Source organism: Bidens hawaiensis, unplaced genomic scaffold, assembly GCF_021521415.1.
Source record: "Bidens hawaiensis isolate Kalapana, Puna unplaced genomic scaffold, B.hawaiensis_p1.1 tig00014335_1, whole genome shotgun sequence".
In the NCBI taxonomy this organism is placed as follows: domain Eukaryota; kingdom Viridiplantae; phylum Streptophyta; class Magnoliopsida; order Asterales; family Asteraceae; genus Bidens; species Bidens hawaiensis.
The window spans coordinates 151695-168377 of record NW_027492233.1 but is presented as its reverse complement, the minus strand read 5'-3'; the positions used below and the strand labels follow the sequence as shown (position 1 = coordinate 168377).

Genomic DNA, 16683 nt, shown 5'->3' with positions numbered 1-16683 from the left:
TTATACTGATCTTCTTCATTTTTAATTAGAAGAGCAGGCCATGTTAATGTGGCCGAAAGCATAGTTTAATCTGGTCATCTGGGCTGTGGCTAAAACCCTATTCTAGGGTTCCGGCAATGATGCCCCAAATCACTACTAACCTCCGCACACTCTTTCCTAATCGATTATCCTTTCTCTCTTCCTTAAACCCAAATCCAATTTCCAAATTCAACACCAGAATAATAATACCCTTCAATCATAACCACCCTCTATTCACTTGCAGCTCGTCAGTCAACCCACGAAGACACAATTCAAGATCTTTCACTTCCAATCGTAAACCCATGAAGACTGATGATGACAATAAGAAAGTTGGTCTTGGTGGTGGGTTTAATAAGAAGCGTGCAGAGGGTAAAGATAAGAGTAGTAGACCCAAAGACCTCAAGTTGAAAGTCAGAAGACTTAATCCTGTTAATACCATTTCTTATCTTCAGGTATTAGTATATGTATCACTTCTTCATTTTGTTGGTGAATGGTGATTTGTAATTGAAAAAGGTTTAATTTTTATTAATTTTATGTAGATTTTGGGAACAGGGATGGATACTCAAGACACTTCGCCATCGGTTTTGTTGTTCTTTGATAAGCAGAGGTTTATATTCAATGCCGGAGAAGTAAGCACTTTGATGTATTTTTTATTAACTTTATGAATTGGTTAATTTGGTTGGGGTGTCAATTCTTTGAACAAGACAATGTTTTTGTTCATGTCAAAAAAGTCAACTCGTAAATATGTTAATCGGGTTGGTGGGTTGTAAAAAATGGGTTAAACGGGATAGTGGATTGACCTGTTTAACTAAACGGAGGTCAATACGAACACGGCCCGTTTATTCGAACAGGACATCCCAAACCAACTCTCTTTTCAGATGGGACGTTGTGTTCGTCCCTAGTTGAATGTTTAGGTGATTGGGAGATTTAATTGAACTAAGTTAATATACTTATATCTGATTATTAATTATCGCAAAATATTTGTGATTTGTTCAGGGTCTGCAACGATTTTGTACAGAACATAAGATAAAGTTGTCAAAGGTAAAATTATCATCACAAAGATTCACATTTATAATTTCGTATAATAATGAGAATATATGACAATATGAAAATGACTCGATTTTATGTTTTAGATTGATCACATATTTCTTTCACGTGTCTGCTCTGAAACCGCTGGTGGATTACCTGGTATGTGTGTTTTTCTTGATCTTGCGTATTCAAATGTATTTCAGTTATAAATTTTTGATATGAAATTTGTGAAATTTTGATTTTCAGGTCTTTTATTAACATTGGCGGGCACTGGTGAAGAAGGGATGTCTGTAAGTATTCGAAACATGATAGCTTGAATTATTAGTTTCTAAATGCCATGTTAGATTAATAGTGAGTTTGGTTGATATATGAAGGTAAACGTATGGGGGCCCTCGGATTTTAAATATTTAGTTGATGCAATGAAATCTTTCATTCCAAATGCAGCCATGGTTCACACGCGATGCTTCGGCCCGTCATCAAAATTCGATGGGGTTTTATTAAATAATAATCCTGAAAAAGTGAATGATCAAATTAAACTAGTTGATGATGAAGTTGTCAAAATATCAGCTGTTTTGTTGCGACCCGAAACCGGTGTGGTCAAAGATGAGTCGGCAACAAAGTCAAGTGATATTTCTGTTTTGTATATTTGTGAGTTGCCCGAGATTAGGGGTAAGTTTGACCCGGAAAAGGCCAGAGCACTTGGGTTAAGGCCCGGGCCTAAATATCGTGAGCTACAAGAAGGAATATCTGTGAAATCGGATTTAAAAGATATCATGGTATGTGTATCATTTTTCATTTTTTCTTTATTCATAGATCATAATAGGGGTGGCAGTTTCAACCTGTTTACTTAAACGGGTCAAATCAGAAAAAAAATGGTTAAAATGGCAATGGGCCAAACATGTTGAGAGTTACACAGTCACTTTTCCATGCGTACATTCTCCCAAATTGTTTTATTTAAAGATTCATATTCTTATTTACTTATTTTAATAATTTTATATTTGCAATCGTAAATGACTTATTAGTTAATTAGAGAAATGGGTTGAAAAATATACGAAAGAGGGGAACAAGTCAAATGGGTTGAAAGTGTTGGGTTCGTAGGCCTTGTTGGCCCGGTTTATTATATGAAGTCAAAAGAGGAGACGGGTGTGGGCGGTCGGGCCCAAGCCCGGCCCGGTTTAGATTTCTTGCATAATAATTTACTAACCCTAGTTCAGTCTCTATATAAACAACATTATGTACTTGTAATATTTGTCACTCAATAAAGATATACCTAGTTGCCACCCGTGGACGTAGGTCAGTTTAGACCGAACCACGTTAAATCCTCGTGTTCGTTTATTGCTTTCGTGTGTGTGTTCAGTTTTGTGTGTGCGTTTAATCCTAACAAGTGGTATCTGGAGCTTAGGTTTGTTTCACACGAAGAACTCGTTGAACCGTTTCTTACGCCGTCGCGTCACCGCTAGCAGTCGCTAGGGTTCCGCCGTCGCCGTCGTTATTTCTTATTGCCGCAGTAGCGCCGCTAGAAGAAATCGCCGAAGATCGTTATTATCAGGTTCTGTTATTATTTTCTGAAAGCAATATTATCATCCACCATCGTGTGCCGTTGCAGAAGAAGACCCTTTTTTTTGGCAGTTTGGCCTTTTATATTTTATTTGGGGGTCGAGATTCTATTTTGCAAAGTACGAGTCAAGAATAGTTGAATCAAGATCCTATTTTTCGTTGAAGAACAGTTTTAAGTCAGAAGAAGCGTTAAAGAAACGGAGAACCAGTGCCAACCGCGTTTGTCAGGTTTTATCGTTTCAGTTTAAAGTTTCAGTTTCTGATTTTCAGTTCGTATTTCCGCTGCGTATAAATAGGTTGATTTTTTAACAGAGTTCAGTAGAACAGTCGTTAAGTTCAGGCCCGTGCCATTGCTGTGTCTATCTCTGTTTTTATCCAATTTTTCGTTTTAGTCATTGTTATGGCAGAAGACGGAAAGGTTTCGATACAAAAGTTTGACGGACAGAAGTTTGGTTGGTGGAAGATGCAGATTGAGGCACTACTTTGTCAGAAAGACTTGGATGTAGTGTTTGAGGATGAAAAACCAGAAAAGTTGTCAGAAGCAGATTGGAAGAAGTTAGACAAGAAAGCTAGGGCGTGTATTACATTGTCGTTGTCGGAAGATGTGGCGTTTAACGTCATGAAAGAAACCACAGCCCGTGGTATGATGGACGCACTATCCAACATGTATGAGAAGCCTTCGGCAGCGAATAAGGTCTATCTTATCAGAGAGCTAGTGACAACTCGAATGAAAGAGGGTGGGTCAGTTACAACTCATATCAATAATCTTAATTCGATCTTGTCCCGCTTAGTGTCAGTTGACATTAAGTTTGATGATGAAGTTCAAGGCCTCTTGTTATTATCCTCTTTGCCCGACAGTTGGTCGCAAACAGTGACTGCAGTTTGTAGTTCGTCTACAAATATTACTTTCGATGGGATTCGAGATCTGATTCTGGGAGAAGATTCAAGACGCAGAAGTTCAGGTGAATCATCAGGCAATATGCTAGTCACAGAAGGTAGAGGTAGGGGAAAACAGCGAGGCAGTGGGAGCAGGAAGAGGAGTCAGTCTAAGACTCGTAAGGATATTGAATGTTGGGGTTGTAAAGAGAAAGGACACTTCAGGAATCAGTGTCCGAATGGTAAGAAAGAGGTGAACGTTACAGAAGACGACACAGATGACGGGGTCAGTAGTGATGAGGCTTTGGTTTGTAGTGTTGAGAGTAGCGTTGATGCTTGGGTGATGGATTCTGGTGCATCGTTTCATGCCACTCACTGTAGTGAAACGATGAAGAATCTTAAATTTGGGGATTTTGGAAAGGTTCGACTAGCGAATGATGATATTTTAGAGGTTACGGGTATGGGAGACGTTGATTTGATAACTTCAGCCGGTACTTCTTGGACTTTGAAAGACGTGAGGGTTATTCCAAGTTTGAAGAAACGTTTGATTTCAGTTGGGCAGTTGGATGACCAAGGGCACGATGTTAAGTTAGGGAATGGGCAGTGGAAAGTAGTCAAAGGGAATCTCGTGATTGCTCGTGGCAAGAAAATGGGTTCGTTGTATATGGTCGATATGTCACCGAAAGGAGTGGATCCAGTTTTGGTGAAAGACAAAATCCGGTTCACAGAATCTCGTGGGCAGAAGAAGGTTCGTTTTGCAAGTAACAAACCCAGAGCCAAAGTGAAGATTCAGGATGAACGAGCTAGGAAGGTTAAATCAGTTGGGGGACATCGTGACAGTGGGAGCACAGGTCGTGTTTCAGTTACAGTTCCAGGTCGACAGTGGATTAAGAAAACCAGTATTCCAGCTGTAAAAGTCTCTCCAATGAATTACTTGCTGAATATGGAGAGTGTTTGTTCTCAGGTTATCTCAGGATCCGGTAGTTCGTTACAGTGGGAGCCGGTAGGGACAGAGAACGGGTCAGGGGCAGTTTCAGCCATGACTGACGTGTTGGAGCTCCGAGGAGCTTCAACGGGCCTTCAGGTTAATTGATGAGAAGGCGGTGGCAACTAGAAGAAGTTTAATGTTCAGATTACAGAAGTACAATCAGGAGTGCAGACGAGAGTACTCAAGGCCTCCGAGTGGGAGATTGTTGGGTTCGTAGGCCTTGTTGGCCCGGTTTATTATATGAAGTCAAAAGAGGAGACGGGTGTGGGCGGTCGGGCCCAAGCCCGGCCCGGTTTAGATTTCTTGCATAATAATTTACTAACCCTAGTTCAGTCTCTATATAAACAACATTATGTACTTGTAATATTTGTCACTCAATAAAGAAATACCTAGTTGCCACCCGTGGACGTAGGTCAGTTTAGACCGAACCACGTTAAATCCTCGTGTTCGTTTATTGCTTTCGTGTCGTGTTCAGTTTCGTGTGTGCGTTTAATCCTAACAGAAAGTTACCAAAAGTCTGTAGTTATGTAAAGACTTTGTATTTTAATATTCTAACAATATTTTATTGCAACGATAATTAGATTCATCCCGATGATGTACTCGGACCTTCAGTGCCCGGGCCGATTGTTCTCCTTGTAGATTGCCCTACACGCTCTCATTTTGAAGAAATTTTATCTTCGCGTTCTCTTGAGAATTATTATTCGGATACCAAAGAGGAAAAACACAAAATTGTCAATTGTGTAATTCATCTAAGTCCATCATTAGTTGTAAACTCTAGTGACTATCAAAAGTGGATGTCAAGATTTGGCGGGGCCCAGCATATTATAGCAGGACATCAAATGTAAGTCTATATCAGCCAAGGTTTTATTTTTATGAACAATAAATTATTAATTTTATAAAATTAATCTGTGTTACTTTTTCAGGAAGAATATTGAGATACCAATTTTGCAATCTAGTGCAAGAGTTGCAGCTCGGTTAAATTATTTATGCCCTCAGTTTTTTCCAGCTCCGGGCTTTTGGTCTCTTCAGCAACCAAATTGTTCAAATGCTGTAATTTTTTAGTCTATAACATCTTTAGGTACATGAGTAGCAAATAATTGGAATATATTTACTTATAATCTATAGTTTTATGCCTGCAGAGTTATAATTCAAACCTTTGCAAGACTGTTTCTGCTGAAAATCTTCTCAAGGTACATTTTTAATGATTTACATATAAATTTGGGCCAAAATAGCACAAAATGGAAACAACGTTCCGTCTTTTTTTTTCTGATTTTAGCAACCAACTTTATAAATATGTGCAAAATAAACACCAGTTTACATCTTGGTTATGAATTAGGAACCAGTTTACATTTTTTTTGTGAGTAAATTACACGGATGGTCCTTGTGGTATGTCTAAATTTTGGTTTTGGTCCCCAACTTTGAGAAATTACAAGTTTAGACCGATAGTTTGAACAACGTAACATTAATAGTCCCTGGAGTGGGTGGACATTAAATATTGGTCTAAACCTGTAATTTCTCCAAGTTGGAGACCAAAAGCGGAATCTGAACATACCACAAGGACCTTTCATGTGATTTACTATTATGCTAACAAGATTCTTTTGTTGATTTTTCTGAAATTATTGACACGACTTCTTATATTTTTTCGTTTTAGTGTGTGTATATGCATGCGATATCTGGTATGTTATTTAAAATTGTGTATATAACTATATATAATTGTTTTAAAGACAGATTATTTTTTCCAAACTGTAAATATTAATTGCTTTTTTGTGTCACCTCAGCAATTTACAGGTAAAATCAGTTAAAAGTATTGTTAGTTGCTAAACTCAGTAATCAATTATAAGTAGGCTTCTATTTTATGCCTAGTTTATAGTTGGTTACTTAAAGCTGGAGAAAGTGTAAAGTTTGTTTCTATAATTTTTTTTTTCTAAATTTCATTCTTTTATTTTGTAGTTCTTGACCACTTATCTAAACAACCCTATATTTTTCTATTTGTTAAAACAGTTTCATTTGCGTCCTTATGCACAACTTGGATTAGACAAATCTGGTATACCAATTAAAGCTGGCCCCAATGAAATCATTAATGATCTAATTTCAGAACTTCCCGAAATTTCTGATGCTGCTAAGCAAGTTTCTGAGCTTTGGGAATGTGAAGATGATGCAGGGGACGGGGTAACGGTTGTTGAAGGTGACAAGAACATAAATGAAGAACCTTGGATAAATCAAAACATTGTTTCTAGATGTTTGGAAAATATTACAAGAGAAGATGTCGAAATTGTGCTTTTAGGAACGGGTTCATCTCAACCGTCCAAGTACCGGAATGTTAGTTCTATCTTCATCAATCTTTTCTCTAAAGGCAGTTTGTTACTAGATTGCGGCGAAGGAACACTTGGTCAGCTAAAACGAAGGTAATAATATGTTTACAATAGTATTGATTTGTAAACACAATTAATCTACTATAGTTACCAGAGTTACAAAAAGGACAAAGCTCTGTATACGGGCCAACAAAATCGGCCTAGCGAGCCATATGAGCTCGAGTAGGATGGAGCTTGGCCCGTGAGTAGTTTTGCAAGCTCAAGCTAGGCTCGTACGCTATTTATTAGTTTTTTATATGCATTTAAGTATATTTTTTTATATGACGTAATATATATTATCTACTTATATTTTTATCGTAAATTCATACTTAATAATAGTTATTATATATTAAATTTATTAAATAAATGTTATATAAATAATAGGCTCCTTTAGGCTCATGTGTCGAGCTCGTTTATAAAACAAGATTATTTTTAGGTGCGGGCTCTTTTAAGCTCGGCTTGATTTGAGCTTTTAGCCTTTTAGTGAGCTGATCTCGTGCTGGACTCATTTACTGTTTATTAGTTAATTCATATGCACTTAAAAATATTTTAATTGTCGTTTATATATTTAACATGATATATATTATTTAATTTAAGTCTGTACATAATTACATATTAGTATATTAAATAAAAATTATCAGTATTCGGCTCATTTAGGCCCGCGAGTCAACTCAAGCTCGATACGTGAACCTCAGGCTTTGGCCTGTTTATTAAACAAGTTTATTATTAGGCTCGAGTTGGTTTAAGCTCGGCTCGTTTCGAGCTTTTAGCGAGCCAATTTCGAGTATCTCACAACCGGCTTGGCTCGTGTACACCTCTACTAATATCTGATTTAACCAACATTTCCATGTAACAGATTCGGTATCCAGGGCGCAGACAATGCCGTCAAAGGCTTAAAATGCATTTGGATTTCACATATCCACGCGGATCACCACACGGGTTTAGCAAGAATACTTACTCTAAGACGTGACTTGCTGAAGGGGCTACCTCATGAACCCTTAATCGTCATTGGGCCTAGACAACTCAAAAGATTCCTAGACGCGTATGAACGACTCGAAGATTTAGACATGCAGTTTCTTGATTGTAGACATACAACACAAGATTCTTTAGCCTTATTTGAATCAAACTACGATAACCAATTAAACGAAAACAAAATTGAAAATACTTTGTTTTCTAAAGGTAGTCAAATGCAGAGCCATTGGAAAAAGGGGATTACCTCGGTAGATAGTAGCGTATCGTATCCGATTATCAAAAATTTGAAAAACGTGATCGGTGTAGCGGGTTTAGAGAATGTTATTAGTTTTCCTGTTGTGCATTGTCCTCAAGCTTTTGGGGTGGTTTTGAAGGGGATGGATAGAGTTGATAAAAGCGGGGAAATAATACCCGGTTGGAAGATTGTTTATTCGGGTGATACTCGACCGTGCCCTGAGTTAGTGGAAGCTTCTAGAGGAGCAACGGTTTTGATACACGAGGTAGATAAATTTAATTGTTTTTTTTTTCATTTTTTACGGGTTTTGAATAACAAATTATTTTTTACACTAGACTTTATTTCTAGCAAAATGGTTTTGCATGATTAAGTACCTGAATCTCGTTAAACGACTTTTTCTGTAAAGATTTATAAGTTAAGGGATTAAATCATGCAAAAATAAAATTCAGAGCCATGTTTTTAATGTTTGCAGAGATAAACGACCAAAAATAAGACCTTTGCGGAAAAGAGTTGTGAAATGGAATTAAAAGTCTCTCAGTTTAGGTATTTTAAAACGGGTAAATAAATTATTTTATTTTACATTTAGACAATCATTTTTGTTGGCAAAATCATAATATGTTTATTTTAAAACTGGGGGTGTAAATGAGCTGATCCTATCCGAACCGAACCCGAGTTTGTTTAACTTACGAGATCTTGAGCTTGGCTCGTTTCAAACTGTATTTCTAAAGCTCGAGCTCACCTCGTGAGTAGTTTTTCAACTCGACCTCTGCTCATTTATTATATATAAATTAATCTCTATACATTTATGATAATATATACATGCATTGATAGTTATAGTTTTTATATCTAAAACTATATATATTATTTCGGTATTTTACCATAATTTGTATATAATAGTACCTATTATATAACACCCAAGCCAAACTCTGAAGCCTGGTTAAGACAACATAGTTTGGCCAGAGTGGGGCAACGGGGCTTTCCATTTTGGAGAGTGCGATGGCCTAAACAAAGAAAGTCGTCGTTCTAAAAAAATATATAACAATAATTAATATATTAAATAAAGTTTATATAAATAAAGGTTCAGGAGCTCGTACTCGTTTATTAAACAAGCTTACCACCGGCAAGTGTTTATTTTTATTATGATGATAATAATTTTATTAAGTGGCTATTTTAGGCAACTTTTGAGGATGCTTTAGTGGAAGAAGCAATAGCAAGAAACCACAGTACAACAGCAGAAGCCATTGAAATGGGGAACTCTGCGGGAGCGTATCGAATCGTTCTTACGCATTTCAGTCAAAGATACCCGAAGATCCCGGTTTTTGATGAAAGTTACATGCATAAAACATGCATTGCTTTCGATATGATGAGCATTAACTTTGCAGATTTACATGTGCTTCCGAGAGTGCTTCCGTACCTTAAACTACTGTTTAAAAATGAAATGATTGTCGACGAATCTGATGACGTGGAAGATGCTGTTACTATAGCAGCCTGAACATCATTTATTTAAGTCTGTTTTTCTTATTAATCACATTCTTGATAATGGTTTTTTATGTACAGATATAGAACCAGTACAATTTGGTATGCTTCAATGTTATTATTAGAGGTGGTTGATGAATTGAATTTTGTAGTATATGTTTGGTAAAAGAGTATCTAGTATCTGTGTAGTCACTTGCTATTGAACAGAGGGTACAACATTTAATTCTGATGGATTTAGTCATATTAAAAACGTTGTCACTTAGCAGAAATATTGTGAGGCATTTGTACTTGTCATTTAGGTCAATCAATACATTATACCTTCAACATTGAAAATGTTGGGTGTTTTATCCTGTAGTGGTTTGGTTTGAGAAAATTACTTATTAACCCTAGTTAGATGAATGATTAAGTAACGGTTATGTGCGTTTTTGAAGGGTTTTAAGTTTTGATTTGTGTGTGTGTGTGTGTGTGTGTTATTAAGGTTCAAAATTGTATAACTACACATCGATCATCGGTTTTGTTTCTGTCTGGTTTGATTTTCAGAGTTTGAACTGATCATGGTTTCTACCGGAAGCTAGGGTCATCGACAGAATGCTCATGTTAATCTTAGATTACTAGTTATTGTTGGTTGTTGCATAAGGATTTCTATCGCAGTTACTGTTGACGACCAGTAACGTAGGTTGTTGCTCGGTTACTACTTACGAGTCACTTTCTTTCTAAGGCAGTTAGCATACTGCATAGTGAATACCAATAGCTTAGCTTCTGCTGATGGGGAGTAACATCTCGGATACTGCCTATGGACAAGTATTAAGCAATTAAATTGATATTAAGGACGTTTAAAAAAGTTTAACTCAAACGTTAGCGCGCAGCAGTTCGAATGGAAATTGATTTTGCTTTTGTTTTGAGCATAAAGCTAAGGTTTCTACCTTAGTTGTCTTTTTGCTCAAAAGACCTCCTGAACATTTTGAGAGACTTATGCTCTCGAATAGAGAACATCTCGAATTAACCAAAACTCACCAAACGTTTTTTCGGCAACAACAGGCGTACTCTTATTCAATGAATATCAGGCTCACTAGTCATCTTCGACAATACGACTGCTTCAACTGCTGTATCCTGGGAGATGGATGCATTCTCAAAGAACACAAAGTTTGTTGTAAAGGAAAATGTCAGAAGGGAGGTTTCATCAATTTTGTTTCTATACATTTTTTGTATTTAAACTACATTATTATTCTAAGTAATTCCTTATATGTTACAAATGTTCTTCTTTGATACTTGTACGTGTACCGCATAATATTACTTATACTTAATATTTTAATTATGAGCCGATCGGCTCGGTTCAATATATATCAGCTCAGTTTGGAAATGAGTCGATCGGCTTGGTTTAGTTTGAAACCAAGCCAAATCAAAGCCTCGCTCGGTTCGGTTTGATTTCTTTTGCTCGAATTGAGTTTTGTTTATACTATCATACTTCCTTCACCTTTTTTGTTATTCGGATATTATCAATACTATATCATTTTGATATATTTTTATATTAATTCTCTATTTTTACTATTTATTTCTATGTCATATGTAACAATCGATGTTTCTATTTTTCTTCCATGACATATATGTTTCCGGAGGTCTTCCTGGAAGGAATCTCTTTATCCTTAATGATACATGTTTCTCTACATCTCATTCTCCCCATACTATACAAATAACCTTGCTATTGGTGAGATTTTTACATGGACATGATTGTTGTTTGATATATAAAAATATACATTTTTTTTAAGTTTTCAACTATTCATTTCAAAGTTCCATTGTATTGTTTTATGTATGTTATCTTGTTAACTATATTGAGTATTAGACATTTTAGAGTTGGAAGTTCAGACATTTTAGAGTTAGGAGTCTTGAATTAATGATATTTTGGGGGTTTGGCTCGGTTTCAAACCAAACCAATTAAGTATAAGCAAGTCTGTGTTCGATCGATTCATGAACAGCCACCTGTATGCATGTATAAATGTGTATGTATCTATATATGTGTATGCATGCATCTGTGTAGTGTATGAATGCAATGTATATGTAGTGACATATATAGCGTGAGAGATAATTTCATCAAAATTAAGTTCACATGCTCACAATCAATTTGTATTAAAACAAACACATCCCAAAATATCATCTCATTACAAACTAATACTCCTTCACAATAATCAAATAATCCGTCATCCGATCCGACAACTAGCCAGAAAAACTATCAATGTGATCCGCCACCACCCACGACGGGTACATCCACCCATCCACCATCGCCACCACCACTTGTTTCGACGACGGCGACTCAAACCACCCATCCAAATCAGGCAACTCAATGATCTCACCCAACTCATGCAACACAAACTCATCATTTGATGGCTGAGGGTTCACCAAACTACTCTCATGCATGGCGGCTGCTTTCGCAGCTGCTTCTTGCACGTCACGTGGCGACCGAGAAGCCGGACGCGGCAACGTGTCTTTGAGCTGTGGGAAATTAAGAATAGCCGAACTGCCTTTGATGGATAATGACGCCACGTCATGAGCTCTGGCTGCCATCTCTGGTGTGGGGAAACTGCCTAGCCAAATGCGGGTTTTTTGACGAGGTTGGCGGATCTCGGATACCCATTTGCCCCATCTGCGAAGGCGGACTCCGCGGTACACAGGTTGCTTGTTGTTCATGGTATCTGGATGTGGTCTCTTGTTAATGTTCTTGCAAGACCGGGGTTGTAAAGGTGGTGATGAATCCGGTTGGGTCGATACGACAGTGGTGGTGGTGGTGGAAGAGAGATTGTTGGTTTTGGTATCGGACATATTGATGGAATGATGGTTATGTTATGACCGTTTAGGAGGCTTATGCCAACGTTATATATATATGTAGTAGCATGTTCTGGCTTGTAACATGATTGTACTTATAAATATTAATGGGAAAATGTGAAAGTATTTAACGGTAAAAGTTAAAAATATGTCAATTTAACCAGCTTTGTCTTTTTAATGTTCACCTCCTAACATTTCACAATCATTACTTACCGGAATTTTAAACCAATCAGATTTTCACTTATTCAAAAATTTCGATGGAAGCCAAAAAAAATTGTGTCATAAGTGATAAGACGACATAATTCTCGTCGGAAGCAAAAAAGTAAATTTAGAAACACATTGGTTATAAAACTAGAAACACCGAAACATCAATTTCTTAAGTTGTTGGACATATATGCAACATCACCTTCTTCGGTTTTGATCTACGTACAACTCGAACTCGATCCTTTGTATCCACCCAAGACCACTAACATCACCTTCTTGATTTCGACTTGCGGCCAAACAGCTTGAGTTATAAACAAGCTGAGTTATAATCAAGTTTTAGAGAATTATAAGCCGAACTTACTCATAAATTTTATAAACTAAGTTGACTCTTACCCGGCTCGAGCTCTGCTAAAAATCACCCTAGCTAATTAGTTGTTGCAAAGCATAATGATGCACATATATACATTTGCCAGTTATGCAATTTAAGGTAGGTATTATAATTTTAATTACAATTGTACAAGACATAAGCCTTTAATAATATTGATTTACATATATAGCTAATAGGTTGCCAGAATTGACATCTGGATTTTCCAAGAATTATTCATGAAGCATCATATCAAGCCAATAAAACATTGATGATCAAAAACTTTTAATCATTTGTATATAAATTTATAGCTATCCAATTTTGAAAGCAATTTATCATACATGATGGTTAACAAGTATATATTTTACCAGTAATGGAGCACAAAAGTTCTTTCGTTCATTGATAATTTTTTATAGATAATTCATCACATGATAAAGGCATTTACAATTTGTGATCTAATACATCTGAATTATGCAAACTATATAACATGTGAGATGTATTATTATATATGACTTTGTTAATTAAATTTGTAATTAACTTTGTTGTTTTTTGTAATTTGCTTTACTGATCTTTTTATGGAATTGTATGATGAAGGATCCATTTAACTAAAAAAAAGGATTCAGTTACAACAGAGAGGCAGGTAAGCGGGCAACATGCTGCGCCGCCACCCTCTTTTGAATGACAAAACCGATCCTACTGAAAACATAGTTATCATTCTTCGGCGTCGTTGAGTTACTGTGCACGACCCACTGAACTCTTTTTAAAAACGTATCAGCATCGGGAGCGAGAGACCCAAATGTATCAAAAGCAAAAGGGATTAAAAATTGAGCGAGTCGAACCTTAACCAGCGTGAAGTTAAACTTGTGTCTATACAAAATTATTTGAGTTGAGTTGTACATGACGCTTTAACTCAAGCATGACCTAAAATATGACCATCGCCCAAGTATGCCTTTGTTGAAGCTCCCCACAAGAGTTTACCAAAATTTTAGAATATACACGCCTTAGTTAAATTAAAAAAAAAACATTTTACTAGTAAGTAATTATGAAAAGTATTGGTTAATAAACTGCTAACTTTCAGCTACATTTTCTATCAATAAAAGAATCAAATCTTATTATTTCTTGTAGTAAAAGTTGTTATTTCGTTGTTGTTTATTATAGGGCAATCAATTGTCTCGATGTCACCATCGATGGAGATGGCCTAAACAAAATCAAGACCAGCTATATTTCATAGTAGCTTTTATTCGCCCTAAATTTAGGATCTGATTGGAGTGGGACATGATGTACGAGAACAACTGGTGAGTTAAGGTTTCTGTCGGCTTGTGCCATGATGCTTTGGAACTAGGAAGAATCGTATAAATTATTAACTTAGTATATATTATCGAGAAATATTACGAAATTACTAGGTGTACGTGTAGTGTGCTATACATGCATATGCATAAAACAAACACGGTTATAGTTACAAGTTTTGAAAATCCAAATAAAAACTCATACATATTCCTAACGGGTACCGAGTGCTCGTAATACCGTTACCTATACCCGAAAGTACATGTAAATCAGTAAATCTTGGTACTCATACCGAATAGACAAGTACAAGTACAGATACCGGTATGAATAATTTATTCATGAAAAAATATTCATCCCTACTTCATGATACACATACTAAATTACTAATCAATTTTTATGTTTTAGTATATATTGAACATAAAATCATGAAGCATTCTCCTAGGTGAATCAATGCCCTAAAAAATCATCCTTAAAACAACTTACACGTATAAATCATCTTTATCCAAGTTCTATATAAACTTTTTACTTATTAGACATTTTATATACCCTTATTAAAACAAGATATATATCTCACATTGTTTATCATAATTATACGATCTGCTACATCGTTAATTCGTTGCTGCAAATCTGTCGATGCAGGATTAGGGTCTATAGAGAATAAGGTCCACTAGCCTTGCATATCTCTTGCATTTAAGTAAGAAAAGTACACATGCATCTATATTCTAAGAACATTTTGAAAGATTAATAATAGTAAAATGAATTTAATACATGCATTTACATTAACACGATGCTCAAATCTTATGACACGATCCTAATATTGTTAGTCAGTTCTTTACATCCGTCTCAAGAACGTATTGATAAATAAGTAGTGACACACGGCTTTTGGATAACTACTGAACTTGTATTAAGAAAATATTACTCAAAAAACTTAATATGTAAACTTTCTCTCGTGGTTCTTATGAAACCCTAACTCGGTATCATCTGTTTAATGCTTACATAACTTGGCTGACATGTAATATTAATAATTCCTAATTTGGTCGTTAAGAAACCCTATACCATATTTAAACGTCAACTTATTAGGAAATTATTTCGCTTTTTAAACTTATGGATCTCACAGCTAACTTGCTACGAAAAATAATCTAGCCCCAAACCAACTTGTTTGTGGACCGGGAATTATTCCCAACTCCGTCTTTCATAATCACTACAAAACAAATAAGTATCAAGGGTAATCATATCCAATCTGTCGCTTAATTAAAGAGGCTGTCGACAGATGTCCACCGGTAAACGATGGTCAAAAAAACCGTACGTATCTCATTTGCAAAATATCACTAGTGCGTATTATCGAGGGATCACCCATAAATTACTACTTTCCTCTTATTTGGCCTATTAGAAATCTTTTTTTGAAAGTATTCATTTTTATAAATAAGTTGGAATAAGAAGATTTCAAAAAGAGTTCAATTGCCAATAAGTAAGATCATTATCTAGTTGCCATTCACGTGTATATAGATCATGGGTCCCTTGGTGCGTACCAACAAAAACTGATATGCTACTCCCTTGTTTCGATTGGTGTTTGTCATTATTCAATGGGGGCACATGTCCTTTTGAACCAACTCAATTTTGATCGTCCATTTTCATGTTTTTATGAAACATGTTTTTCGTCTTTGAAATAAGAGTCAGACATCTGGTTTAAATGCAACAGCAACTACACCATCATCCACATCTACATAGTTCATTGTATCAATCTTTCGATGCAACATAGTAAATAAAATCATTTATGTTTCAGTAGGATCGGATTTACCATTCATAAAGAGGTGGCGACGCAACTTGTTGTCCGCTTATCCATCTCTCTATTGTAATTGAATCCTTTTATTTAATATATGAAGATGATTTTTGTTGCTAGGAAGGTTGTGCTAAAGGCAGAAGCAGGAAAAATTGTTAAGCACGAGAAGGCGTGTGCTGAGAATCAACATGTCTTCATTCCTTTTGCTTTTGATACATTTGGGTCCCTTGCCCCCAAGGCTGCTACGTTTTTAAAAAGAGTTCAGCGGGTCGTGCACAGTAACTCAATGACGCCGAAGAACGATAACTTTATTTTCAGTAGGATCGGTTTTGTCATTCAAAAAGGGGTGGCGGCGCAACTTGTTACCCGCTTACCTGCCTCTATATTATAATTAGATCCTTTTTATCATATGAATATAATAAATTAAAAAAATAAAAATTTGTTTGAACATAATATATTAATTATTAAAATGATACGTAAACAGAATGTCTATTATATAGATTATGATGTTTGTGGAAATTTGTAAATTATCTTTCATTTGGTCTTGTCTAAAAGTCTTTCCCACTTTAAAAGTCTTTATCTCAACATGACATAATATTCGAGTTACTATAATAACCCCATTTCACTTCGTCTTAGGCGATATACGACGATTTACAATTCTGTCGTGTGTCAATCATCCTATTTCCACACCGACGTTGCAGGTGTATCATGGGACATGGGTGATTTAAACCC

The 16683-nt window shown here is 36.0% G+C and overlaps 1 protein-coding gene and 1 pseudogene across 2 annotated transcripts; one reads left to right on the top strand and one right to left on the bottom strand.

The window, feature by feature from the left end:
• The first annotated feature begins 71 nt into the window (after positions 1-71).
• Positions 72-9828, top strand: LOC143546392 (tRNase Z TRZ3, mitochondrial-like). 2 transcript variants are annotated; one of them, XM_077038070.1, is made up of 12 exons: positions 72-470; positions 558-647; positions 1015-1059; positions 1152-1206; positions 1294-1337; positions 1422-1823; positions 5050-5309; positions 5392-5518; positions 5608-5658; positions 6470-6873; positions 7676-8291; positions 9201-9826. In XM_077038070.1, exons 1-12 carry the CDS (start codon positions 117-119, stop codon positions 9516-9518), a joined length of 2766 nt encoding a protein of 921 aa, XP_076894185.1. In that variant the 5' UTR covers positions 72-116; the 3' UTR covers positions 9519-9826. The 2 variants fall into 2 exon arrangements, with proteins under 2 accessions (XP_076894185.1, XP_076894186.1); XM_077038071.1 differs by lacking the exons at positions 5050-5309; positions 5392-5518 and having other exon boundaries at positions 9201-9828.
• Positions 9829-11624: 1796 nt separating this feature from the next.
• On the bottom strand, positions 11625-12316 carry LOC143546361 (dehydration-responsive element-binding protein 3 pseudogene; annotated as a pseudogene).
• Positions 12317-16683: the final 4367 nt, after the last annotated feature.